Source organism: Mustela putorius, unplaced genomic scaffold (genome assembly GCF_011764305.1).
Source record: "Mustela putorius furo isolate JIRA1106 unplaced genomic scaffold, ASM1176430v1.1 tig00000163_pilon_pilon_pilon, whole genome shotgun sequence".
NCBI classification, from domain to species: domain Eukaryota; kingdom Metazoa; phylum Chordata; class Mammalia; order Carnivora; family Mustelidae; genus Mustela; species Mustela putorius.
The window spans coordinates 559,057-585,824 of NW_025421299.1; the positions used below are offsets into that span (position 1 = coordinate 559,057).

General features: G+C 37.5%; 1 protein-coding gene across 2 annotated transcripts in view; it reads right to left on the minus strand.

Moving 5' to 3' along the window:
* The window catches only part of TMEM67 (transmembrane protein 67), a 51,156-nt gene extending 33,846 nt beyond the window's left edge, over positions 1-17,310 (minus strand). Inside the window, exons 1-6 of one of the 2 annotated variants that reach the window (XR_006605515.1) lie at positions 16,884-17,310; positions 15,169-15,257; positions 13,042-13,135; positions 5,060-5,159; positions 3,497-3,566; positions 3,327-3,401 (exon numbers count right to left, since the gene is read on the minus strand). Coding sequence is in view for 1 of the 2 variants with exons in the window: in XM_004768576.3 (XP_004768633.2) it covers positions 3,327-3,401; positions 3,497-3,566; positions 5,060-5,159; positions 13,042-13,135; positions 15,169-15,257; positions 16,884-17,109 (654 nt within the window). In the remaining variant the exon portion in view is untranslated. The remainder of the gene's footprint in view (positions 1-3,326; positions 3,402-3,496; positions 3,567-5,059; positions 5,160-13,041; positions 13,136-15,168; positions 15,258-16,883) is intronic. The other variant, XM_004768576.3, reaches the window with a different exon arrangement.
* Between the last annotated feature and the right edge of the window lie 9,458 nt (positions 17,311-26,768).

The window sequence follows — 26,768 nt, forward strand, 5'->3', positions numbered from 1 at the left end:
CCCCTTGTTCTTAGGCACTACATAGTAAAATATTTAGGAGTAAAGTGTCATACATCTACAACTTACTTTCAAGTGGCTCAGAAAGAAAAAAAAGTGTGTGTGTGTGTGTGTGTGCATTTTACATGCACATGGAAAAACATTAATGACTGGTTAACCTAGGTGAAAGATATATGTACAGTCATGGTATTGTACTTTGAGCTTCTCTGTGATTTTGAAATTTTCAAAATAAAAGTTGACAAAAACATATAAGATGCTAGATCACTATTACTATCTTTGGGGAAAGATAATGGGAAGACACTGACCCATGTACACAGAAAATTCTTTATTGATTGGCAGGTATAAATGCCTCTCATAAATTTATACAAAACTAATTATGTTCCGATTCTGTACTGTTCAAGAAAACATTTGATATGTCATGTTCTAATCACACTTATCCAATTACGAAAAGTGTAAATTATCAAGGTCATACAAGTACTTTAGTCTAGCTGCCAATTACAGTGTCAACATAAACTAATAAACATGCATTCTGGTTTTTCAATCTATCTAGTCTCTTGTGGGCTGAATTATTTTGAAGTGGTCCCTTAGGCCATGACTAACCTCCAGGTGCACCGCTAAAACCAAGTTCTTACACCTGCCAGGCTGAGGACTGGGCCAAGATAGTCACATAATCTTAACTACATTTGTTTACATGTCTCCTACAACTACACAGACCCTGTCTCAATGCTCGTTTTAAAGTGACTTAAAACCAAGGTATCTAAACTTGTCCTTAGGAAAGCATCAGTGTCCAAGACTGATAAGTTTAGAAGAAATGCATTAACTGAATCAGATTAACTTTAAGAAGGGAATTGCCTTTCTCTGCCCACCTTTCCTTTTTTTTTTTTTTAAGACTTTATTTATTTGAGAGAGAGAGAGAGTGAGAGAGAGCATGAGAGGGGAGGAGGTCAGAGGGAGAAGGAGACGCCCCGTGGAGCTGGGAGCCCTTTGCGGGACTCAATCCTGGGACTCCAGGATCATGGCCTAAGCTGACGCAGTTGCTTAACCAACCGAGCCACCCCGGGGCCCATGCCCACCTTTTCTTAACAGAGAAGTCTGCACTGGATCTACTGCACAGTGGCATGAAGAAGGGAGGATGTGGAGGTGGTATGGAAGATAGCAGTATGGTTCAAAGACTGTTAGACTGAACAAACAAATTAAGTGAGGATGAGACCCAGATTTCTCACTACTGGAGAAGGTACTGAAAATCTGTCAAAAGGAAAGGTTAGAAGGAACACTGAGGAACTGCTTTAGAATTGCAAGTATCAGTATGAACTCATTTACTTCAATATATATATATACATAAAATAGTTATAAATATGTATATACATATAAGTGTGTGTGTTTGTGTGTGTATTTTAGCTATGTCTCCTAAAAGGGTGTACTAAGTGTGGTAATCCTGGTTTCTAAATATTATCCTCCACAAATTCTTAGAGGAATGGTTGATTCTAGGAATGATGAAGGAAAAGTACAAAATGAACCTGGAAATCTTCTTGTGCCAGAAAGGAAAGAAATTCTCAAGGAATGATGGACATATATCAAAAAGGTATAGGAGCCAACTTGAAGGGCCTTCAGTGGCTAAATCTAGGACAACCTGAATATCAAAACAATGCATGTATTGGATTACAACCAACTGAATAAAATAGGAACCCACTAATCTATACTGACATTAATAAACAAATACATACATAAATGGGAAGAAGGGGAACTACTTCCTTAAAGTAGAAGGTTAATTAATAAATGTAAAAAGAATGATGGAAATATTTGGCAACCTCATAGTAGTGGTTGATAAAGGCAAGCATCACCAAAGGAGACTAAAGCTTACTGTTACTTATTGTTAATGTTTGGTGAAGATAAAGCATAATCTTGAAAATTCTCCTCACAAAATACTAATCAATTATAAAAGGAAAAATGGTACCCTTAGAGCAGACATGGCAGCTTGACAGCAGGTGATCAAAGTTAACATCACCAGGGAAAGGACATATGAATGCTGCATGCCTTCTGTTATGGTACAATGCACTGAGAAAAGCAAAACTTTTTTTTATGGTTTCCTGCCAACCACGTCCTGATTATGAGGAAAAACTGGATGGACCCAGCCAAGGGTCATCCCATAGACTATAAGGCATATAACCTTCAAAGCTGTTGAGTTCATGTAAGACAGGAAAAGACTAAAGACATGTTCCAGATCAAGAGACTGAAAGAGAGGGAAGCTCTGTATGACTGATCTGATACCAAAGAGGAAAAGGAAATTTATTGGCACTTTTGACAGAATTATTTTAAAAAGGGTAAAAAGAAAAAAAAATAAAAATAAAGGTCTACAAGTTTTGACAATGATATACAGAAGGTCACTATAACCTGAGACTGGGGAAGAACACTCCAGAAGATATCTATCTTATTGCTAAGGAGCTAATTTTGGGGTGATCTCAGAGCTCTGTATCTATACCCCTATCTTAGTTTATTTTGTTGTTTTGCAAATATTTGGTACTTGCCTATCACACCAATAAGACAATACTGGAGAAGTGGAAGTTTTGCTTTATTTTTCAAGAGCCCAGATTCTACCTTCATCATGGTTGTCCTCCAATTCCTCCTAACCACTCCCACTGATCTAAGAATGATTTGAGCAACCAGATCCTAGCCTGTCCACCCCCAGCTCTGCTGGCATACTTGGTATTTTCAGTGCTCATTAACTAACTTTTAGTTAGTCATCTAATTCCTATTCCCTTGGATTCATGATCTCCACAGTTCAAGTTCATTCACTTTCTTCCCATTTTACAAAGCAGACATAGACGAGCAACTGTTGCAAAGGCTCTAACCCTAGGCCTCCATGCTCTCGACTACAAAATAAAGAACCTGGCCAGATACGAATAACCCTCATTTCTCCAGTGATTACCATGTATAGGTACTATGAGGTAAGTCTGATTACTATACCCAATGTACAGACCATAAAACTGAAGTTTAGAAATATTAAGTCCAAGGATATATAATTAATGACTGGCAAATCCAGGGTACAAGCCAAGAGTCTCTGGTGCTCTTAATAAATACTGCTGCATCTTTATAGGATCTATAAAAGAACTTTCCAGCTTACACATTTGGAGATCACCAAAAAAGGATGAGCCAAGGTAGAGAAGAGAGGAACGGTACTTAAAATAATAACGCTGAGTTGTTAATGTTTCTCAGATTGATAATTTCTGTTTTAAAGTGACTTAATCAGAACTGTTTCTCATTTTAGTCCCAGAATAATGAGCACAGGAGTACGCAACAAGGATGGAACAAAAAAACTACAACATACTCACAAGATCTCCATAACGGGCAGATGAAATTACACGTGAAGGAAAATTCCCTGTGTTGCTGAAACATAATCCTCCTGTCTTCATAAATAAAAAATAAATAAGAAAATAGTTTATGGAAAGGTATTACCAACTTAATTTTAAAATATATGCCTTATTAATTTGATTAGCCTTACTAAAATGTTCGGTGCTGAACAGGTACAGGACCTGCTGGTATTGATGAATGTTGGTTCGCATCGGACACATCTGTCAACATAACAAAAAAATTTTTAAATGTCAATGAATTATGCTAGACCTAATTTCATCAAACACTTGTCTTCTTTTAAATGCTGAATTAGAATAGATTCATTCAGCTAAGTAATAACTTGTAATAAATAAATTAAAAATATTAACATTGATTTGATTAATTTTATTACCATTCCTTCTATTTCAAAGCAAGGTATAAATAAATAAGTAAAATTAACCAATAATAGGAGAGCATTCTTTTGAAACTATATCAAGTGGCATAAATAATATTGAATAAGATGGTTAAGTCACTCAATTAAGAGCCCAAAAAACTCATACAAGTGAAACCCAATCTGTTTTCATATGTAGTTATATCAAATCTAATTTCCTTATTTTGTCTGTCACAAAGCAAAAAAGGAAACATAAGCTAAAAAAGATATGTGTATCTACTCCTTCACCAAACCTACAATAAACACTTTCAAAGTCCATTCATTACCCTTATTTATTTTAGGAAAATATATTTTTCATTAATGTATGATATACAGGGAGGAAGAGGATCCACCAGAGTAGTGGGGACACTGAATGGTTTGTTGTACTCACTACTTGTAAGACAGAGCAGGTAGGAGGGAATGGGGCATGGCACAGATCTAGGCTTGAGTTGGTACTGGAAGGGAAGGCTTGGGCATCAGCCAAGTAGTCAATATTTGGACACCACAGCCCATATCAGCCTAAGATAAGTAGTGATCCAACACTAAGTATCCCTAGCAGAAGCTACTCAACTATTTTCTATTTTAATCTTGGAAACTGAAGAGAAAACTATGCTTAGAGGGAAGTCATCATGTAGCTCTCTCAACAAAAATTTGAAGAGGTTAAAATAGGGATATTATGTCTGAATTAGAGAGAGACAGGGGTGTGTGTGCTTGTGTATGTGGTATGCATGTATGAAGGAAACAGGATGTGATAGAGAATAGGGCTATAAATCAGGGTTCTTGGGTTACTATAATTATCATTTACTTAGTAATATATTCTTTATATAACTTTATTACAAAGCACAGTTCCAGGCACATAGCTAGTATGCTATAAACAGAAGTTAATACTTAAATGCTATATATATATATATATAATAGATTATGTACAAATTACATAATAACAAACAAAAACAGCTACCTTTTACTGAGCGTTTACTCTAAAACACTATGCTAAAAATTCCCATATCGATTTCTGAGCTGTGATAAAAGCCTATGAAGTGGGTGGTTTATCTCCATTCTAAAGACAGGAGGACTGACTTACTAAGTTTGCCAAGGTCAAACAACCAATAAGAGACTGAGCCAAGCCTTGACCTCTAATCAGTTTCATTCTCTAGGCTTCACCTTCTTTATGTGTCAATGTCTATTTCCATCCTTCTTTGAGTTATTGTGAGGAAAGTGGTATCATAGGAAGTATTTTTAAAAGGTACAGATTCCATATAAGTGTAAGATGATATTTAAAAAGTCAGCACCCAGCACATGGCTTACCTGTTTCCTAAAGCATTTGCCACTGTAAAAGAGTTTTCATTTTCATCACAGAGCTTACAAGTTGCTTGAGACAACAACGTTCCATTAACAGCTCTTTCCACTAAAGATTTAGAAACAAAATTGTAACTCAAAGTCAGCAAATAAGTTTCTACATACTTTGTAAAGCCCACTAGTAATTATTGTTCTAATAATTCTCAAAATACCTGATCTGCAGAAGAGGCATGTTAAACACCACCAAAACAAAGTATAGAAAAGTGAAGACTTCCTCATTCCCACATAAAGAAACACAAAAACGAATTTTCCAAATCATAATAATAAATTAGTATTTTTTTCTCTAGTTTTGTTTTGTTTGTTTTTTACTTCTTACCTGCATGTTTCTATTTCAGTGGGTATGCAGAAACAAGTAGTAGTTTCACAGACAGCTGAAATGTCTCTACAACTTCAGGGTTTTTGGTAGTACCTATTAAAATTTTAAATTCATATAACCTTCAACACTACAATTTCATTTTTAGACATCCAACCTACAGAAACACTTGTCCATGTGCATAAGGACATTTACTAAAGTGTTACTTGTTGGAAAACCTAAACATTTACAATAGCAAAATGATGGTATATTCAACCTATGAAATACTATGGAGTAGATTAGAAAGAATGAGGTAATCTATAGATCATACTGATAACTGAAAAAAGTATGCTGTAGAACAATATTTTTGGTATGAAACATTTATATAAAAATGCCAGTTATGGGACGCCTGGGTGGCTCAGTTGGTTAAGCAGCTGCCTTCGGCTCAGGTCATGATCCCAGCGTCCTGGGATCGAGTCCCGCATCGGGCTCCTTGCTCCACGGGGAGCCTGCTTCTCCCTCTGACTCTGTCTTCCACTCTGTCTGCCTGTGCTCGCTTTCGCTCGCGCTCTATCTCTGACAAATAAATAAATAAAATCTTTAAAAAAAAAAAAATGCCAGTTATATTTCTTGTGGCTATAATGTATATTTTAAAAACAGGAAAAAAAGGTTCTAGAAGGAAACAGACATACAAACATGTATGTGCACACACATCAAAATGATCAACAATTACTTCGGGGCTAAGGGAATTAACAGAGAACCAGCATTGGGAAAATGAGTCAAAGATCATTAATCCAAATCATAATGCTATCAATAATGTTTTATCCATAACACTTTCAGTTTTCACAAAGTGGTAAAAATGATTTTAACCAAAGTAAAGGTAAATGACTTGTTTCTTCTATAGTCATCCCAGGCTTAAATGGCAATTCTATTGGACCGTTTACTCAGGCCCCAGTCCTTAGAGTCTCCTTATTTCTTTTCACACTGCATGTTAAAAACAATAAAATTAAAATTTAAAAAATAGATGTGCAAATCTTATTAGCTCTTTTTTTCAAATTATATCCAGAAACGGAATTATTCTCTCTACTTTCACAACTCTACCCCAGGCCAAGGGCTATCATCTATCACCTGGACTTTAATGACAGCTTCCTAATTGGAGCCCTGGTTCTATTCACCAGGCAGGAGCTAGAATGAGGCTTTTCAATACTAAGTGTGATCATTTCAATCCCCTCAAAACCTTCCAATACTCTTCCATCTTACTTGGGGTAATTTCTAAGGTCACTATCACAGCCTAAAAGGCCTTACATGATCAGCACACAATCACCCCAACTTTCCAGAATCATCCGCTTCTTTCCACACCCTTGTTTGCTTCAGCCACACTGGGGTATTTGCTGCTCCTTGAACACTTTCCCATCTCAGGATCTTCATACTTGCTAGCCTGAGTCCCCTGGTCATCTACATGGCTCTGTCCCTCATTTCCTTCAAATCTTTGCTCAGATGTCACCTTTCCAAAGAGGTCTTCCATGATCATACATGTAAAATAACACTTGCTCTCTCTCTCTTGCCCTGCCTTATTTGTCTTCATAGCATTTACCACCCCTGGCATACACTATTCATTTGCTTATTGTCTTCCTCTTGCCACTAGAACCTAAGTTTGATTCATTGCTGTATCCCAGCACCTAGCAGTTAGTGCTCAATAAACATTTTTTTAATTTGAAGAACTTAAAATTGGAGATGAAAGTCTGATTTCATAGAGACCTATTTTCTTACATGATGACAACAGTCTACTCGTACTGAATTGGGGCTAGCTATGGCCTTTTAGCTTAACTGCCCTTTTGTTAAATGAAGTTTCAAAAATTTATTAACATTTATTTTAATTTTGTCAACAAATATTTATAAATAAGTATGACAACATATAAATATTTTCAGGACTGTATAGAGACATATAAGTACTAAAAGCATTCTTGGGGGATGCCTGGGTGGCTCAGTTGGTTAAGCAGCTGCCTTCGGCTCAGGTCATGATCCCAGTGTCCTGGGATTGAGTCCCACATCAGGCTCCTTGCTCGGCAGGGAGCCTGCTTCTCCCTCTGCTTCTGCCTGCCATTCTGTCTGCCTGTGCTTACTCTCTCTCCCTCTCTCTCTCTGATAAATAAATAAAATCTTAAAAAAAAAAGAAAAAAGCTTTCTTGTAAGAACACAAAACTTAATAATGACTACATTAGAGGAATAGGAGTGAGAGTGAGGGAAGAAGGGAAAGCACTTAGTTTTACTATTTTTCTATACCATTTAAATTTCTAGCCATATACATACATGACTTTCATTTCAAAGAGTAAAATTTTAAAGTTGAAAAATAAATGACCTTTTAAGCAATAAATCTACATGTGCTCTTATGGTACTCTCTCCAAAATACACTGCAAATAAACACTCCAAAATATTTGCAATACATTAAGAAACTTGGAAAGGATAGAGAAAAAAATAATTGATTATCTAGGGTAATTTTTGGGAAATGGAATAGGTAGGGAGTATGGACTTTCATTTCTCATCTTATAGCCTCATGAATTATTTGATATTTTTAATGATATGTACTGTCTGTATTAATTATTTTTTAAAAATTATTTACCTGGTTATCTGAGCATTTTCTTCTTATGTCAGAAATGGGAAGAGTTGAAATAAGTTGTGTAAGAAGTAAGATGCACCCTCTTTCTATTCTTCCTCTCCCCCTCAGCGCCTCTTACAAATCCACAGAACAAATTAACAGAAAAAGTTCAAGATGGCTCTAAGGAGCTCACACCATGGAAAATTTTAAGTATGTAATATAACCTCTAAAATAGTGAAATACTGGTTTCATGGCGGTCACCCAACTCTAAGGGGTTACTAGGTGTCAGAGCCACCATCTGGCCTCCCTGGCATCTAGACTCCATTCTCAGAAACTCATTAAAACTGAAGCTTCTACATCAGTGATCTCTGACTGTCAAAAGTCATTTCAGAACTCATTCCATTCTGACTTCCACACTGTATTTGAATCTGTGAACATCATCGCCTTCATCCCCACTTAGAAATTCCAAGGATATTTTTTACTTCCTTTTTCCTCATCCCCATATTCCTTCACTCATCTAAGTTATTATCATCCTTTTAATATTTCTGGGATCTACTCCTTTGAGTACAACATGTTCTAACTCTGGTTTAGGTCCTTGTCACCACCTGTCTACAGCACCCCAACAGCCTCTTCACAGCTCTATTTCTGGTCCCCACTCTTTAAATATCAGCTTCACGAGGACAGGGACTGCATTCCTGTTCAGTCTTTCCTTCACTGCTTTACCCTTCATCCCCCTGGACCATGGCCAGCACCTAGTAGGAGCTCAACAAAACCCCTATGCCTACAGAACACCCTACCATTCAAGGCCTTCCACAATCTGGACCAATGCACCTTTAAATTCAGCAAACTGTTATTTCCATAATCCCTTCATATTCAATCTGGATGTTTATATTTGTAACAATATGTTCATATATATAACAATATGTTTATATTTATAACATTGCTCTTGTTCGTACTCTTCCTCCTGCCCAAAATGTTTTCTTTCTTGCTATCTTTTGAAATATCATTAATTCTTCAAGGTCTCACTATTATACTGCCTCCTCATGCCCACTTTCGCAGACAACCCTGGCTGAAGTGAGTTCCTCCTTACATTTATTGTCTAGAATGTTCATTTCATGATTTAATATATGTGCTCCTATAAAAATATTTTGTTGCTGCTATCTTGCTCTGCAAATTATTTTTCCATATGCATATCCTGTCTTCTAACTAGATTTTAAATAAATTGATGGCCTGGGTTTTTATTTCTTTTACAAATTATTTTTGAATAGGGGCGCCTGGGTGGCTCAATGGGTTAAGCCGCTGCCTTCGGCTCAGGTCATGATCTCAGGGTCCTGGGATCGAGTCCCGCATCGGGCTCTCTGCTCAGCAGGGAGCCTGCTTCCTTCTCTCTCTCTCTCTGCCTGCCTCTCAGTGTACTTGTAATTTCTCTCTCTCAAATAAATAAATAAAATCTTTAAAAAAATTATTTTTGAATAAATAATATACAAATAAAAAATAAAAGGCACAGAAGAATTTGAAAATGAAGTCTCTTTCCTACCCTTTTCCCCCAGATACCCAATTCTCTACCCTGGAGGCAAGACTGTTATCAGTTCCTTGTAAATTCCTCCAGAAATAGGGTATGCATAGCACATATGAATTTGTAATTTTTAGAAAGCATAAATGGTAGCTCACCAAATACAGGAAACAGTACCAATAAATAGCAAGTACTCAAATAAACGTTTGTGAGTGAATACATAGAAACTTTTCTATGCTTTTTTTCATTTTTAATGTATCTTGGATTTGTTTCTTTAGCAATACTTGAAGAACTGCATTATTTTTCTATATAATAATCCATATTTTTCTGCATCCTACATGCCTGCATGGACGTATGACAGTTTATCTGACTAACATCTTCTTAACAGACTTTGACATCGTGTATGCTATTTTGTCTTAGGATGAAAGTTGCAATAAGAAGCCATGCATATAATTCTTCAGACATGTATCTTCCTGCATTAGAAAAGGAAATTCCTAGATAAAGCCTACCTGGGTGATGATCTGCATCGGATAAATACAGTCAAGTTGCTCTCCACAGAGAGTGCACCAATTTATAATTCCCCAGTAATATATGAATAACTACCACCTTGTATCCTTGCAAACACTATCAAAGTTCAAAAGGTTGATAATAGGGGCTCCTTGGTGGCTCAGTCAATGACATATCTGCCTTTGGCTCAGGTCATGATCCTGGGTACTGGGATGGAGCCCTGCATCAGGCTCCCTGCTCAGCAGGAAAGCTGCTGCTTCTTCTCCCTCTGCTGCTTTCCTTACTTGTGCTCTCTCACACACTCTCTTTCTATCCCTCTGTCATATTAAAAAAATCTTTAAAAAAATGTTGAGGGGTGCCTGGGTGGCTCAGTCGTGAATCATCTGCCTTGGGCTCAGGACATGATCCCAGGGTCCTGGGATCAAACCCTGCATCAGGCCCCCTGCTAGGCAGGAAGCCTGCTTTCTCCCTCTCTTACCACCTCTGCTTTTGTTCCCTCTCTCGCTGTGTCTCTCTCTGTCCAGTAAGTAAATGAAGTCTTTAAAAAAAAAAAAGTTGATAATAAAATCTGGTAGGTTAAAAATAAAATTTATTTTAAAAATAAAATTTTAGGGACGCCTGGGTGGCTCAGTTGGTTAAGCAGCTGCCTTCGGCTCAGGTCATGATCCCAGCATCCTGGGATCGAGTCCCACATCGGGCTCCTTGCTCTGCAGGGAGCCTGCTTCTCCCTCTGACTCTGCCTGCCACTCTCTCTGCCTGTGCTTGCGCTCTCTCTCTCTCTCTGACAAATAAATAAAATCTTTAAAAAAAAAAAAAAGAAAAAGAAAAAAATAAATAAAATTTTAATATTATTCTCTGAGCAATGTTGAACTTGTTTCTCTTGTTTAATGTTTTTTTTGTTTGTGAATTCAGTCTATTCATGATTTTTGGCCATTGTTTAAATTTAGCTTTTCCTCTTGTTCATATACTATTATAGAAGTTTTTTATATATATATTGTAGAACTTAGACCTCTATTAATTGTATGCATTATAAATTTTTCTCTAGTTTGTAGGTTTTTTCCTTATGTTCTTTATTATTTTTCTACATGATATTTTAGAATTTGTATTTAGTTAAATTTGCCAATATTTCCTTCTATAGGTTCTGGGTTTCTCCTTATTCTTAGGCCTATTCCATCCCAAGACTAAAAAAATTTTTCCTGTTTTTTATGATTTTTTTTTTTAAGGTTGTATTTATTTGACAGAGACAGACAGAAGAGAATGAGAGAGGGAACACAAATTGGGGGAGTGGGAGAAGCAGGCTTCTCACAGAGCCAGGAGCCTGATGCGGGCTCAATCCCAGAACCCTGGGATCATAACCTGAGCCAAAGGCAGATGCTTAACGACTGAGCCACCCAGGCTCCCCTTTCATAATCTATTATAGAATCATATTTAGTATTTAAATATTTGACTGGCCTGGAATTTATGTTTCTTTAAGAAATAAGTTTGAAACTCAACTAAGTATTTTCCAAGTTTCCCCAACACCATCTACTAATCAGTCTTTTCTCCACTGACAAGAAATGCCACTTTTATCACATATCACATTCCAACTGAGACTCGGTCTATTTTGATTCTCTACTTTAAGTTCCACCCATTAGTATGTGTAATCTATATGCCAGCCATACATGTTATTACAGTGGCTATAAAATGTGCATAATACCTGATAGGGTTGTTTCCTCTCTCCTTTTTCATAATCTTGGTTTTTCATATTTTTTCCAGATAAATTTTAGAGTTAATTGTGTAGTCTCTAAAACAGACAAACAATATCCTAGTAGAATTTACCAGGGTTCCATCAAATAAATAGACTAGTATTGGGAGAGCTGACATCTTTGTAATATTTAATTTTCCCCTTCAAGAACACCCTACGTATTTCACTTACTAAAGCCAACTTTTGTATCCTGCAGGAGCATTCTAAGATTTCTTCAATTGATTAATCTTATACATTTCTTCTAAAATTTATGCCTTGGCATTTTTTTCTTTTTGTTGCTACTGTAGATGAGATTTTTTCCTCTTTCATACATTTTAAAGAATTGTTTAGAAAGAAGGCGGCTGCTAATTTTTGGAAAATAAATTTGTATCTAAAACCTTTATGGGGTGCCTCGGTGGCTCAGAGGGCTAAGCCTCTGCCTTCCGCTCAGGTCATGTGATCCCAGGATCCTGGGATCGAGCCCCACATCAGGCTCTCTGCCCCGCAGGAAGTCTGCTTCCCTCTCTCTCTCTGCCTGCCTCTCTGCCTACTTGTGATCTCTCTGTCAAATAAATAAATAAATAAAATCTTTAAAAAATAAATAAATAAAACCTTTATTATTTATAGTGATTTTTAGTAATTCCCTTGGGTTTTCTAAACATATAATCAAATCATTAAAAATTAATTTTTAATGATTTTTACCTCCTTTTTAATTACCCTATCATCTATTTCTTTCACTTACCTAAGTGCACAGTTTACATCTTTATCTGGGTCCTGACATTAATAGAAATGCTTATCATTTGTCCCTATTAAGCATCATGTTGGCTTCTGAATTGAAACATATATACTTTATCATGTTATTTTAAGGAAGTATCAATCTAATCATATATTAAAAAGAATATTTTTTAATTTTTTTAAAAGATTTTATTTATTTACTTGTCAGAGAAAGAGAGAGAGAGAGTGCGCACAAGCAGGAGAAGCAGGCAGGCAGAGGAAGAAACAGATTCCCCAGTGAGCAAGGAGCCTGATGCAGAACTTGATCTCAGAACCCCAGGGAACATGACCTGAGCTGAAGGCAGACACTTAACTGACTGAGCCAGCCAAGTGTCCTGAGAATTTATTTTTTTAAATTAGGGAGGGCTTTTTATTCTCTTCTCAATGGCTACTATTGTCTTAAACATCATTAAATTTTAGACAATTAAAAAAAATACTGTTCACCTAGCTATTTCAATTAATGTCCTTTTCAAACCAGCTAAGTGAAGATTCATTACTACTTTTTCATAAAGAATTTACTTCTTACCTAAAATATGGCCAGTGGGACAGTGGCATTTTCCTTCTGCAGTTATACCGCCAGGGCAAGAAATGCAATTCCAGCCATCTTCAGTAATACCTTTCTAAATTAAAACAAAAGTAAAATTTCTCCTTGATCAGTGATGTAATTCCAAAAAGCCACAATAGTATATAATTTGTAGCCAATATTCTAATAAATCATGCACATATGAGTTACATAAAAATTTCCTGGACAGCCAAACAGTGCTTACATTCTAAAATCAAGTTACATATGATCACTATGTACTGACTACTGTTAACTCTGGGCAACACTGCTTTCTTCTTCATGATTTTCAGTTCAAATGAGTCCTTACTTTCAAAGTAATACTGTCATTCAGTTTTTCAATTTATAAAAGTAAAACACAACAAAATTCAAAAGGATTTAATCAACAGATAGCCAATTAATTGTTTGGTTTTACCTTTTCTAACATATTCTAATTTTTATAATTCAAATACATTAGTTTTTCAAAATCAAACTATGATTCAAAATGGTTGAATTTTATGGTATACAAATAATATGTAAATAAGTTGTTAAAGTTAAATTATAATTATAAAGTTAAATTATAAATTATCTATTGTTTGTATTAATAAAGGTTTTTGATAAAATATGGTATCATTCAAAATTGGGCTTACATGGCTTTTCCTAACCTGGGGCAAAACCAAATATGGATGTAACCAAAAAGAACAAATGGTAATAACAAAACAATAAGAAATTATTTTTAATTTTGGTTGAAAAGACTGGATATATCAAGAAATGCTCCTAAATTTGGCAGTACATTTAGAGAGGACTATTTAAAAATTATGATTATTTTGTAATTTCACTGAAGAATAAATTTGCTTTGTACCCATTTCATATTAGGAGCTTTTTATGATTGATAATTCAGCAATGGTCACTATTTCCAAAAACATAAAATAAGTATTAAGTGGTAATCAAACTTATAAGTTAAATCAAATTAGCCATAAAATCAGGACAACTGGTAAATTAAACTATCAACTTAATAGTAATTAATTTAATAGTATTTTAAATTATTAAATTGCCAGATTTCATTTTTTTAATCCAGATGAGAAGAAACATTACTACAAAATAACTGCCTCATAAAACTCCTAATTATTTTCTTTTAAACATTGTATTTATTTGACACAGACAGTGAGTGAGCACAAGCAGGGGGAGCAGCAAGCAGAGGGAGGAGGAGAAGCAGGCTTCCCACTGAGCCGAAAGCCTGATGTGGAGCTCAGTCTAGGACCCTGGAATCATGACCTGAGTTGAAGGCAGATACTTAAACGACTGAGCCACCAGATGATCCAAAGACTCCTAATTTTTGAAAATGATTGCAAAATGTATTTGCATTAATTAAAAATCATTATATATAGTAACTAATTCACTAATTTTCCAAAAATTATGATATAATGACTAACAAGACAGCAACAGATATTATTTAACCTATTTAATGATGCAACTGGCATTTCATGAACTTATTACACCTTAGGTATCGTTATGAACATGAATTGTTATAAGACTGCTGACACAACAGGTCCAAGACAGAACTCAATCTGTACCAGTCAAAATATACACACATCCCAACTTGCTCTTTATATGTATCATTCATCTATTAAAAAAAAAAAAGTCACTCTGTGAGAAAATATAAAGACAAATTTCACAGCTTTGCATTTTTAATTTCAGATTTTAAAAACCAAGGCAATACATTTGTTTTTTCCAAGTTTGCATAAAATTTCACTGATTGCCCAAAATTTACTCTAGTAAAAATAAAAATAATTTAAATAATTTTAAAGTTGGGGAATATATTAGAGTATGGCATTAAAACATAGCTTAAAAAATAAAGACAGTTAAGGGGTGCCTGGGTGGCTCAGGTGGTTAAGCAGGTGGCTCTTGATTTCCACTCAGGTCATGATCTCAGGGTCCTGGGATTGAGCCCTTGCATGGGGCCCTGCACTCAGCAGAGAGTCTGCTCAAGGATTCTCTCTCCCTCTCCCCTCACCCAACTTGTGCTCTAAAATGAGTAAAATATTTTTAAAAAAATAAAGACACTCAATTTACTACCTTTTACAGTAAAATTATTTTAAAGTAAATATTTGATACCATGTTTTCTGGGCACTTTTTACAAATAAAATCAGGTCCTCCATTATTAGAGATCATCTGAAATCCTGGTAGACACATACATGAAGTTCCTAAAAAGAAAAGAGCCAATTTTGACCTTGGTAAATAAAAATAATAAAACTCCAAATAGGTAAACTTTCAATATTCTTAAGATCTTAAAAAGCAGTATAGCTGTTAAGAGCAAATCCAGAAACATACTATGTGGGTTCTAATCTTAATTCTGCTATTTAGCTGTGTGATCTTCAGCAAGTTACTGAACTCTGTGCCTAGATTTCCGCTTTGGCAAAATGGGAACGATAACAGTACTTACCTCATACATTTGGTATGAGTATTAAATTAGTTATTATATGGAAAGCGCTTAGAATGTGTATGGCACACAGTAGGTATTTTGTTTCCTACCACTTTAACTGCAAGCAGAACTCAATTATTAAAGTACTGAACTTTAATTTTAATAATCAAACTATTCACTAACTGCTATGGGAAATTTTACAGTTCTATTTCATCCAACCATACACATATATTAAATGATCTCAAATTTACTTTACCAAAACAAAACTTAATTAGCGAAATCATCCTGATTCAAATAAATGACTATTTTTCTCTAAACAGACAGTAGACTTTATAACCGTTATTCAACTTGCTGGATAGGTAAGGTCAGCATTCTCTAAGGATACATCAAGTGGAAGCCGATCCCATAGGAGTCTATGTGGTAGAATGCATAGGATATTTGGGTTCGTAAGTACGAAGCTACCACCTTACACTTTAAGACTCTGTGAAACGTTTTCTCATTCATATTTCCTCACCTGGGGAGCCTTGACCAGTCTTATGTAATGACTTAAATGAGGACATATCAAGTTTGAAGATGGCAAAAAGTTAACACCATGGGTGACCAAATCAAGGCTGAAAAACATCCTAGACTTTAGAATATGGAAAAAGTCTTATTTTGAGCAGTTTCAGTGAGGAGAACTAAGATCAAATGGTGGAAGTTTCAAGAAAAAAGAAATAAGCTTAATCTAAAGAGACTTCAAGGGCAATTAGTAATATTCGATAATAAAAGGTATAAGTCCTAAGGAAATCTATATTAAGGACACACGACATAGTGGGAAAATACACGGGTAGAAACTGAGGGCAAGGAGACAAAAGCTCTTCCGATCCACAATTTAGGTGACAAATAAGATATTACAACATCAACTGGGCTTCAGTTTCCTTATCCGTAAAATGAGGAGACTGGACCTGATCCTGATTAAGGTCCCTTATAGCTCTAGGTCTCTAGGATTAGAAAAGCAAAATAAAGAGTTAACAAAGTTTATAGGCGCTCCTTTGCGTTCCCTCCCCGACCCGTCCTGTGACCTCCTCCTTTATACTTCGCTAATTCCCTATTTCTTTTCTGTCTCTGGTAGGCGACTTTCCAGATGCCTCCCGAAAGACCCCTCTGATGAGAAGCGGGGGGCTGACGCGGAGAAATTCATTACTGGCGCTGGCTCACGGCGTAGCTTACTCTGGGCTCCCCAACCTCAACTGGGTGCAAGCTGCAATCCTCCAAGGAAACCCATCCCTTACGCTTTGGCGGTTAAGTTTCCTGAAAATTTCTTCCCGCGGGCGGAAAAAGGTGTTTCAGAGACACGTGCCAGGGACCGAGGGCAGCAACAAGGCGGAATATTCGAGCTTTGGCTCGGGCCCACCCTGAACGGTCTCACCTCGGGCATCCCGCCTCTGGTTGGCTCCGCACGGGACACAGGACAGCGCGGAGATATCGAAGTACTGGTTGTGGCCGCAGGACTCTGGCTGCAGGAATGGGAAGGAGAAGGTCTGGGCGTGTGAGACTCGCGGGAAGACCAGCAGAAGGAATACATGCGCAGCAGCCGCGGATGAGACAGACCAAGCCGCCATGGCTACCCCGGGCCCACCGCTGCCCGTCACCATGGTGCAGACGCCCGCGGCCGCGCAGTCTGTGGCGTCCCATCAGCCGCTGCGGCGAATCTGTAGAGCCGATTGGACAACTCCGTCTGGGGATCCGGAAGTGTCTGAAGTTGCTGCCTGGTTGCTAGGTGAGCAAAGCCGCGGGAAGCCGGCGGGTCTGAAAGGATGGGTTACAGAGGCAAGCTAATCCTGTAGGCTGGCGGGCCGCAACTGGCTTTTAAAAATGTGTTTCCGGCGTCTGGGTAGCTCAGTGGGTTAAAGCCTCTGCCTTCGGCTCAGGTCATGATCCCAGGGTCCTGGGATCGAGCCCCCCATCGGGCTCTCTGCTCAGCGGGGAGCCTGCTTGCTCTTCTCTCTCTGCCTGCCTCTCTGCCTGCTTGTGATCTCTGTCTGTAAAAAATAAAATAAAATAACATAAAAAATAAAAAATAAAAATGTGTTTCAAACCCATTGCCGTGATGCGCTGTCAGTTTAGGAGGTCGGTAAACAGAATACCACAGCAAAGGCAGTGTCTGAGTTTATTACACAAATTAAGAGTGGAGTTGTTTCATTTCGCTGCTGAATGATGTTTACATGAGAATTTATTCAGCCCAAGCCATTTTCGCATGAAAGAAGACATTACAACACTGTATTTGTCAAAACACGTTTGTCAGAAAAGTAGTGGAAAACCCACTGATTTGAAATATGCAATGCTAGACTGGCTTAAAAAAACAAGATCATTCCTGGCAGACTGTTGTTTGGGTTTCTAGTTTCCTTGTTTTGGATCAAGAAAATCATGCATATATAATGAGATTGTTTTTTGTCAATAAAGAAGGAATCTAATTTTTAACCTAATTTATGCATACATGAATGTTGCCTTTCAAAGCAAGTACCTTCGGAGGCTGTTACCACAAAAATATTTTAGAATTACCTTTAGAGCCAGTTTACAGATTGTATAAGAAAATTTTACGTCTTAATGTTTAAATCTCACGTCTGTTTCTGTTACATTTTGTTTATTTTGTTTTCACACCCTCCACTCTCCCAATACAATCACCCAGCATAATTTTTAGCCCCTTAGTCATCAGTAGTAGCTTGAAACAAATGTGGCTTTCTCAATGTTTTTGCAGTAAAAATGATTTGTCACTATTAAGGAAAATACATACGTACACAATTCTTATTTTTTTTAAAGATTTTATTTATTTATTTGACAGAGAAATCACAAGTAGACAGAGAGGCAGGCAGAGAGAGAGAGAGGGAAGCAGGCTCCCTGCTGAGCAGAGAGCCCGATGGGGGGCTCGATCCCAGGACCCTGAGATCATGACCTGAGCCGAAGGCAGCGGCTTAACCCACTGAGCCACCCAGGCGCCCTACATACACAATTCTTAATGCTTGTTGAAAATACATCTAAGTAAAGTTAGATAACTTTAACCATTAACCCCCATCAGGACTAGTATTTCTCATGTGGCTGTCCCCAATAGACCAGCATTAACCCAGTCACTAATATCAATGGTAGAGGACACAGGAAAAATATGTTCTGAAAACTCTTCCTTAAAGATGAATTCTAAAAAGCGTTTTGGGGTAATTATGCATTGTTGGAGTGTCTAGTTGATAGTGAAAAATCACTTATCTGAATAAGATTTTTAAAAAACATGTGACTATACAAATGTTAATGCAGACTCAGAAAGGTTATGGTCAGAATAGTTGAGATTAATCTACAAAAGCTTTGTATGGATGATTTTTAATTCTAGTTTTCTTTAATTAAGTGCATACTGTTATATGTTTTGTGGAAGGGATTGGGGCAATATTTACTCATTGCCTCCTATGTAATTAAAGCAATAAAAGAGCTTCCATTCATGATGGTTTTCCTTGTGTCCCACACTGTGCACTATATTAAGTTCTTGGCAGCATTAATCTTAATTCTTCATAATAACCCTTTGAGGGAATACTATCCCTTTTTGTATCCTTTAAGAAAAAAGAAGAAGAAGAACAACAACAACAACAATGAAAGAAATTAAAGATCAAGAAAGTAACATTCTGGGCACCTGGGTGGCTCAGTTGGTTGCCTTCAGCTCAGGTCATGGTCCTAGAGTCCTGGGATGAAGTCCCGCATCAGGCTCCCTGCTCAGAGGTGGTGGTGGGGGGGGGGGTGTCTGCTTCTCCCTCTGACCTTCCCCCTCTCTTGCTCACTTGCTCTCATTTCTCAAATAAACAAATAAATTAAATCTTAAGGGAAAAAAAAGAAAGCATTTTAGGAAGTGGTGGAACTAGAATTTATTTCCATCTAGTCAACTCCACAGCCTGTTAAGTTTTTAGTTTATTAAGTGGGTTCTTTGTGGAATAGACAGAGAAAAATGTTGGCATTCTACATGTAGGACAAACCTATTGCCTTTAGTTAATAAGATGATACTGACATTGTATACCAGGGACACTGGAACTGTGATTGTCTAAGACCTTTGGGCATTACACCTAACAAAACTGCTCCAAAGTGGGGCGCCTGGGTGGCTCAGTTGGTTAAGCAGCTGCCTTCGGCTCAGGTCATGATCCCAGAGTCCTGGGATAGAGCTTCACATCTGGCTCCTTGCTCAGAAGGGAGCATGCTTCTTCCCAGCCTGCTGTTCCCCCTACTTGTGCTTGTTCTCTGCATATCTCTCTTTCTTGCTCTCTCTGTGTCAAATAAATAAAATCTTAAAAAAAAAAAAAACCTGCTCCAAAGAGCTAAATAAAGACCTTAATTGTAGTGAAAAGATTCAAAATACAGTTAGGTTTGTCATAACTGTGGATACTGTGGGTTCAACTGTATAAACTACTTATACAAGGATAGCAGAAAGAATGTTAGCTAAAACTGTAAACATATATTGGGACTGTATCATTAGAGATATTTTTGCTGCAAGTAAATAGATCACATAGTTTAAGCCAGTTTGCAATGGTTTAAACAAAAACAAACATGAGAAGTCTGGAGATAGGTGGTCCCTGGTCTTCCTTCAATAATGTCAGTTAGTCATCACTGCAGTTTCCTTGGCTTTTCCTATTAGTTGAGTGTGTTTCCCTCAAACCAGATACCAACATTTGGATTTAAGACAGGAAGAAGACGAGCTGAGCTGAACCAGAGATATTTCCACTGGGTTTTTTTTTTTTTTTTTTTAAAGATTTTATTTATTTGTCAGAGAGAGGGAGAGAGAGCGAGCACAGGCATACAGAATGGCAGGCAGAGGCAGAGGGAGAAGCAGGCTCCCCGCCGAGCAAGGAGCCCAATGCGGGACTCGATCCCAGGACGCTGGGATCATGACCTGAGCCAAAGGCAGCTGCTTAACCAACTGAGCCACCCAGGCATCCCTCCACTGGTTCTTTTAAAACATGAAAGCAAATGTTTTCTCTGTGTCATGTATAGTGCTAAACTTCTTATATGCGTTATTTGAATCTTTTTAACAACCCTATGAATAGACAGTGCATTTACCAGGTTTAAGGACATACCCAGTATCACTCAGCTAAAATGTGAGAGAATTATCCACAGAAATGGATGAAACTAGGATAACATGGTTTAATGTCAGCTTACAAAATCCATGAGAGGATGAGTTCAAAGGGGATAGCAAATGCTTATTGAACACCTATAATGAGATAGGTGCTGCACCATGCCTTACCTACATTAAAAAATTAAAGCAATGGTGGAGGGAGAGGCACGAGAGGATGAATGGAAGAGCTGTTTCAGAGGAAGAATCATGAGAATGTTATGACTTGGACAAAGAAACAGAAGAAACAAAAATAAGGATCACTCAGTTTCTGACTAGGATGGCTAGGTGGATTGTGACATTATAGGAAGATAGAAATGTCTGGGAACAGATAAAATCTTCTGACTGAATATAGAAAAAAATATAGGTAGAAATTTAAGTTATGGGAATTGGGGTGCCTGGGTAGCTCAGTTGGTTGAGTGTCTGCCTTTGGCTCAGGTCATGATCCCAGGGTTCTGGGATCAAGTCCCACCGTGGGCTCCCTGCCCAACAGGGAGTCGCTTCTCCCTCTCCCTCTGCCCTCCCCACCCCTGCTCATTCTCTCTCTCCCTCAATCTCTCTCTCTCTCTCTCAAATAAATGGATGAAAATTTTTTTAAAAATAAAGTTATAGGAATTATCTGTTTGTGGGAGTTGGGCCCATATAATAATTTAAACAATTGATATTAATTGCTTGTTTTCATGTGTCAGGCACTGTAATATCTCATTTAACAAAATTGGACCATTATAATCACTTCTACTTTACAGACAAGAAAACCAAGACTTAGAAAACAATATATGTCTTCCTAAGGTCATGCTCGGATCTTGATTCTAACTCAGGTAATTTGATACCAGAGCCCACTGATTCTTTACTGCTGCTCTTGAATCGCTGGCTGTGCTTTCTTTGGCATGAATAAAGAAAGGGGAAAGGCAAGTAAGTCAATGAGGGGGATTAATTAATTAAAATATTACAAATAATGTGATGGGAAAAAATGCAAAGTGCAGAAATGGAGGTTGTGGTCAGAAAGGGGAATTAGTGCAATCATGATCTTAAAATCAGGGCACTTTGTGTGCTAAGCCCCGCTCTCTTTCCCAGTCTTCAGACTCTTGGTGTTACTCTAGTCTGTACTAGAACTGCTGCATCACATTCAATATATTCTACACTGAACTTGGCTTCCATGATGGAACAGGCAGCTTTTCTCCAGGTTATTCCTAGAATAAACTTTCTGGTTATTCCTGCTCTTTGCCCTTTGTTGGCTCAACTTCCTTCACCTAAATATTATATGGTGATTCCCCAAAGGCTCAGTCCTAGACTTTTTTTCTCTTCTCAAACTTTGGTTTCCCTGTGGATGATGTCAACCATATCTGTGACATCATTGACCAGTTTTGGGAGATGACTTATGTATTTATATATATCCAAGGATCTTTTCTGAGCTCTGAACAGAATTTCCACTCTGGAATGAAGTATTTTTAATTCAAGGTCTCCAAAACAACCTACGAACTTCATCACTCCCCCAACTCCAACATTGTCTTCTTCCAGTTTTTTATATCTCAGTTAATGGCACCATCATCCTACCTGAAATATAGACCAAAAATCTAAAAGTCACTTTCGATGCTTTTCTTTATCTTCCCATTTCAGTCTAGACTTCTTGTTTTTTTTTAATCTACTAAATATTCCTTGAATTAATTGCCCAAATACCCCTTGAATTCACTTTTCTTAACCTCTACATCACTATCACCTTAAAATGCTACCTTCTCCCTTATGAATCACTGCCATTACCTATTTTAGACCTTAATTTTTCAGTGTTAGGCATTATTATTTTATTTTTTTGTTTAGGTATAATTGACATATAACATTATATTAGTTGTAGGTGTATAATATAATTCAGTATTTGTATGTATTGAGAAATGATCATAACAGTAAGTCTAGTTAACATCCATCACCATATAGTCACAAAATTTTTTTCTTGTAAGGAGAACTTTTAAGATCTACTCTAAGCAACTTTCAAATATGCAATACAGTATTATTAACTATAGTTACCATGCTGTATATTACATCTCTGTGACTTTTCTATAGCTGGAAGTTTATACTTTTTGACTCTCTTCACCCATTTCACCCACTCTATATCCCCCCACACACACCTTGGCAAACCACCAATCTGTTCTATGTTTGGGGGAGAGGGGTTTGTCATTTTTTAAAAAATAGATTCCACCTGAGTGAGATCATATGGTATTTGTCTTTCTCTGTCAGACTTATTTCTAAGTACTTAGTGTAATGCCTCAAGGTCCATCCATGTTGTTGCAAATGGCAAGATTGTATTCTTTTTTATGACTGAATAATATTCCTATGTATGTGCATATAATCACATTTTCTTTATCCATTCATCCATCAATGAACACTTAGGTTGTTTCCAATGTTTCCATATCTTGGTTACTTATAAATAATGTTACAATAAGTGTGAGGGTGCACATATCTTTTTGAGTTAGTGTTTTCATCTTCTTCAGATAAATACCCAGAAGTAGAATTGCTGGATCATATAATAGTTCTCTTTTTAGTTTTGAGAGGAACCTCCGTGGAAGGTTCCGTGATGGTTGTACCCATTTAAATTCTCACCAACAGCACACAAAGGTTTCCTTTTCTTCACATCCTCACCAAAACTTGTTTTATTTTTTATAATAACCCGTCTAACAGATGTGAGGTAAGATTTCATTGTGTGTGTGTGTTCTTTTAAGATTTTATCCATTTATTTGACAAAGAGAGAGAGAGAGCACAAGCAGGGGGAGTGGCAGGCAGAGGGAGAGGAAGACGCAGACTTCCCACTGAACAGGGAACCTGATTGGGGCTCAATCCAAGGACCCCAAGATCATGACCCCAGCTGAAGGCAGACACTTAACCAACTGAGCCACCCAGGCGGTTTTTGATTTGTATTTCCCTAATGATTGGTGATGTTGAGTTCATTTTCATGTACCTATTGACCATTTGTATGTTTTCTTTGGAAAGATGTCTATCCAAACCTTCTGCCCCCTTTCTAATCAGATTGTTTCTTTGCTGTTGAGTTGTAATAGTTGTGTATATATTTTGTATATTAACCCTTTATGAGATACATGATTTGTATGTATTTTCACCTATTCAGTAGTTTGCCTTTTCATTTTGTTGACGGTTTTCTTTGCTATGCAGAAGCTTTTTAATCTGATGTAGCCCAACTTGTTGATTTTTGCTTCAGTTGCCTCAGGCATCTATTTTTTTTTAAAGATATTATTCAATCACTTGAGAACGTGTACATGCTTGCATGCATACTGTATGGATGGCTGGCGGTTGGGGTAGAGGGAGAGGGAAAAGCTGTTAACTCCCCACTGAGCAGGGAACCCAACATGGAACTTGGATCGTAAGACCCTGAAATCATGACCTGAGCTGAAGGGAGACCCTTAACTGAGAAGCCACCCAGGTGCCCCTCAGGCATCTATGCTCTTAAACACATAAACCAAGAATGAAAAGACTATGCAATCTATTAAACTGGAAGGGGAAAATGAGTGTTTAAGAGAGATCTCAGGTTAAGTGTATTGCATATTCTCTTCTTTCTTGGTTTACTTCTTTCTTTGGATAAATACTTCATCAACTTCCTGAAAAAAGATGCATGTGATGTAAATTTTTGAGACCTGCATATTTGCAAGTATCTTTATTCTTCCCTCACAGTTACTTAATAGTTTTCTTGGGTATGAAGTTCTAGTTTGGAAATACCCCTCAGAATTTTGGCGGTGTATTTAAAAAGAAAAACTGGGGGCACCTGGGTGGCTCAGAGGGTTAAAGCCTCTGCCTTCGGCTTGGGTCATGATCCCAGGTTCCTGGGATCGAGCCCCACATTGAGCCCCTCATTGGGCTCTCTGCTCAGCAGGGAGCCTGTTTCCTCCTCTCTCTCTCTCTGCCTGCCTCTCTGCCTACTTGTGATCTCTGTCAAATAAATAAATAAATAAAATCTTAAAAAAAAAAACTGCTTCTTTTTCTTTTTATTTCTACATGGCCATTGAAAAATCTTCCATTTTGATTCTTTTGTGTTTAAATTTGTTTTTTACCTTCTGGAAGTCTTAAGGTTGTTCCTCTGTATTCATTTTTCTTAATTTTACCGTGTTGTGTCTTGGGGTATTTCAATGCCTTTTTCTATTTTATTGTATTTATTTGAGAGAAAGTGAGAGAAAGCATGTGCATGATTTGAGGGGTCAGGGGACAGAGGGGCAGGATCTCAAGTAGACTCCGATGTGGGGCCCCGGCTTACAACCCTGAGATCATGATCTGAGGCAAAACCAAGAGTCAGACGCCACTGAGCCACCCAGGCACTCCACGGTTGTGTCATTGTCTTCTTTTTGTTGAGCACTTGTTGATTTTAATTGTTCCTTTGAATATCTTTCATTTTTCCTATTCTCTCTTTCTGGATGCCCTATTTTCAGATATTGGACTTCCTAGACTATTTTGCTTTTTTTCTTATATTATTTTTTTCCATTTATTTTGTTTTGCTCTACTTTCTGGAAAAATTTCCAAGATTTTTCTGTCAAACATTCACTTGAATTTTTCATTTCCACTATTATTAATCAATTTCTAAGAGCTTTTTTATTTTCTGACTATATCTCATTTATAACATCCCGGTATTCATGAATGCAATATTTTATCTCTTTGAGGACATTAACTGATAGTGTTTCAAAGTTTTCTTCTCTCTGCACAATCTCTGTTTTTTCAGTTATGTTGTTTTTGTTATTTATGTATATGTGTATTATATCTATGTATATGTATGTTCATATGTTCATATATATGTAATGTATGCATATTAGAGTGGGGCACACTTAAAAGATAATAGGAAGCTCTAGGGGGCGCCTCAGTGGTGATCTCTGGTAATGATCTCGGGGTCCTGGGATGCAGCCCTTCATTGGGCTCTCTGCTTGGCGGGGAGCCTGCTTCCCCCGCTCTCTCTGCCTGTTGCTCTGCCTCTTTGTGATCTCTCTGTCAAATAAATAAATATAAAATCTTGGGAAAAAAAAAAAGCTAATAGGAAGCTTAAGGACAAGCGGGAATCGCTTCTCAGCCTTTTGGCTAATATCAAGTGAAGGAAGGACAGGTGGGGCTCCTTGACTGGGCTACAATGTGTACCCTGATTTGCCTGGGCTTTCTTCGGGCATCCCCCCATGTCAGTAATTTTTCTTTCTTCTCTCTTGTAGTGCTGATCAGATTCCTCAGAAAGAAAAGCCTGGCTGCCCAGTTTAGTGGGGAAAGAGGGTGTGAGTTTTATCATTCAGTTTCATCATTTACATACTGTCTTTCTTTTATATAATAGAACCCCTGATCTCATTTGTACCCATTGTCCCCTAGTCAGACTTTCTCCAGGGAATAAGCTTTCAGTCTTCTGCTCTAGTGGGGGAGACACAGGTTTCTTGGTACTAGAAAGAAGGAGTCTTGGGCGCCTGGGTGGCTCAGTGGGCTAAGCCGCTGCCTTCGGCTCAGGTCATGATCTCAGAGTCCTGGGATCGAGTCCCACATCGGGCTCCCTGCTCAGCAGAGAGCCTGCTTCCCTCTCTCTCTCTCTCTGCCTGCCTCTCCATCTACTTGTGATTTCTCTCTGTCAAATAAATAAATAAAATCTTTAAAAAAAAAAAAAAAAGAAAGAAAGAAGGAGTCTTAAGTGCCTGTCTTTAGTGCTTTACAAATTAATGTTCAGCTAACTGTTTTTCACCTCCTTCCCCAGCAAAAGATACTGAGGGCTTCTAAGGCCTTTAGGACTTATTTGGTGCACATCAGATTGCTTCTTACCTTTTATGTCAATTTAAGATTCAGCCCTCCTGGATTCACAAAAGAACTTAGGACCTATCCATCTGTTTCCTGCTCACAAAGTTTTATCACTGCTGCCTCCTACTCTTGTTATCTTCATTTGCATGTTTTTGCTTCTTTCAAAAGTTCCTTTTCTATCATTAGGATTTCTGGAAGGAATGGGAGTAAACACCTGTATTCAAACTGTCACCTTAAACTGGAAATCAAAAAAACCTGTTAACCTGTCCTCATACACATACTCTTGCCACCCTCTAATCCATTCTCCAAACCTCAGCCTGAGTAATCTTTTGAAATGCAAGTCTAATATATCACCTCTCTGCTTAAAATAGTTCATTGTTTTTTCCAGGGGGAAGCTCAAAGTCTTGAGCATGAACCCCAACTCCCAGC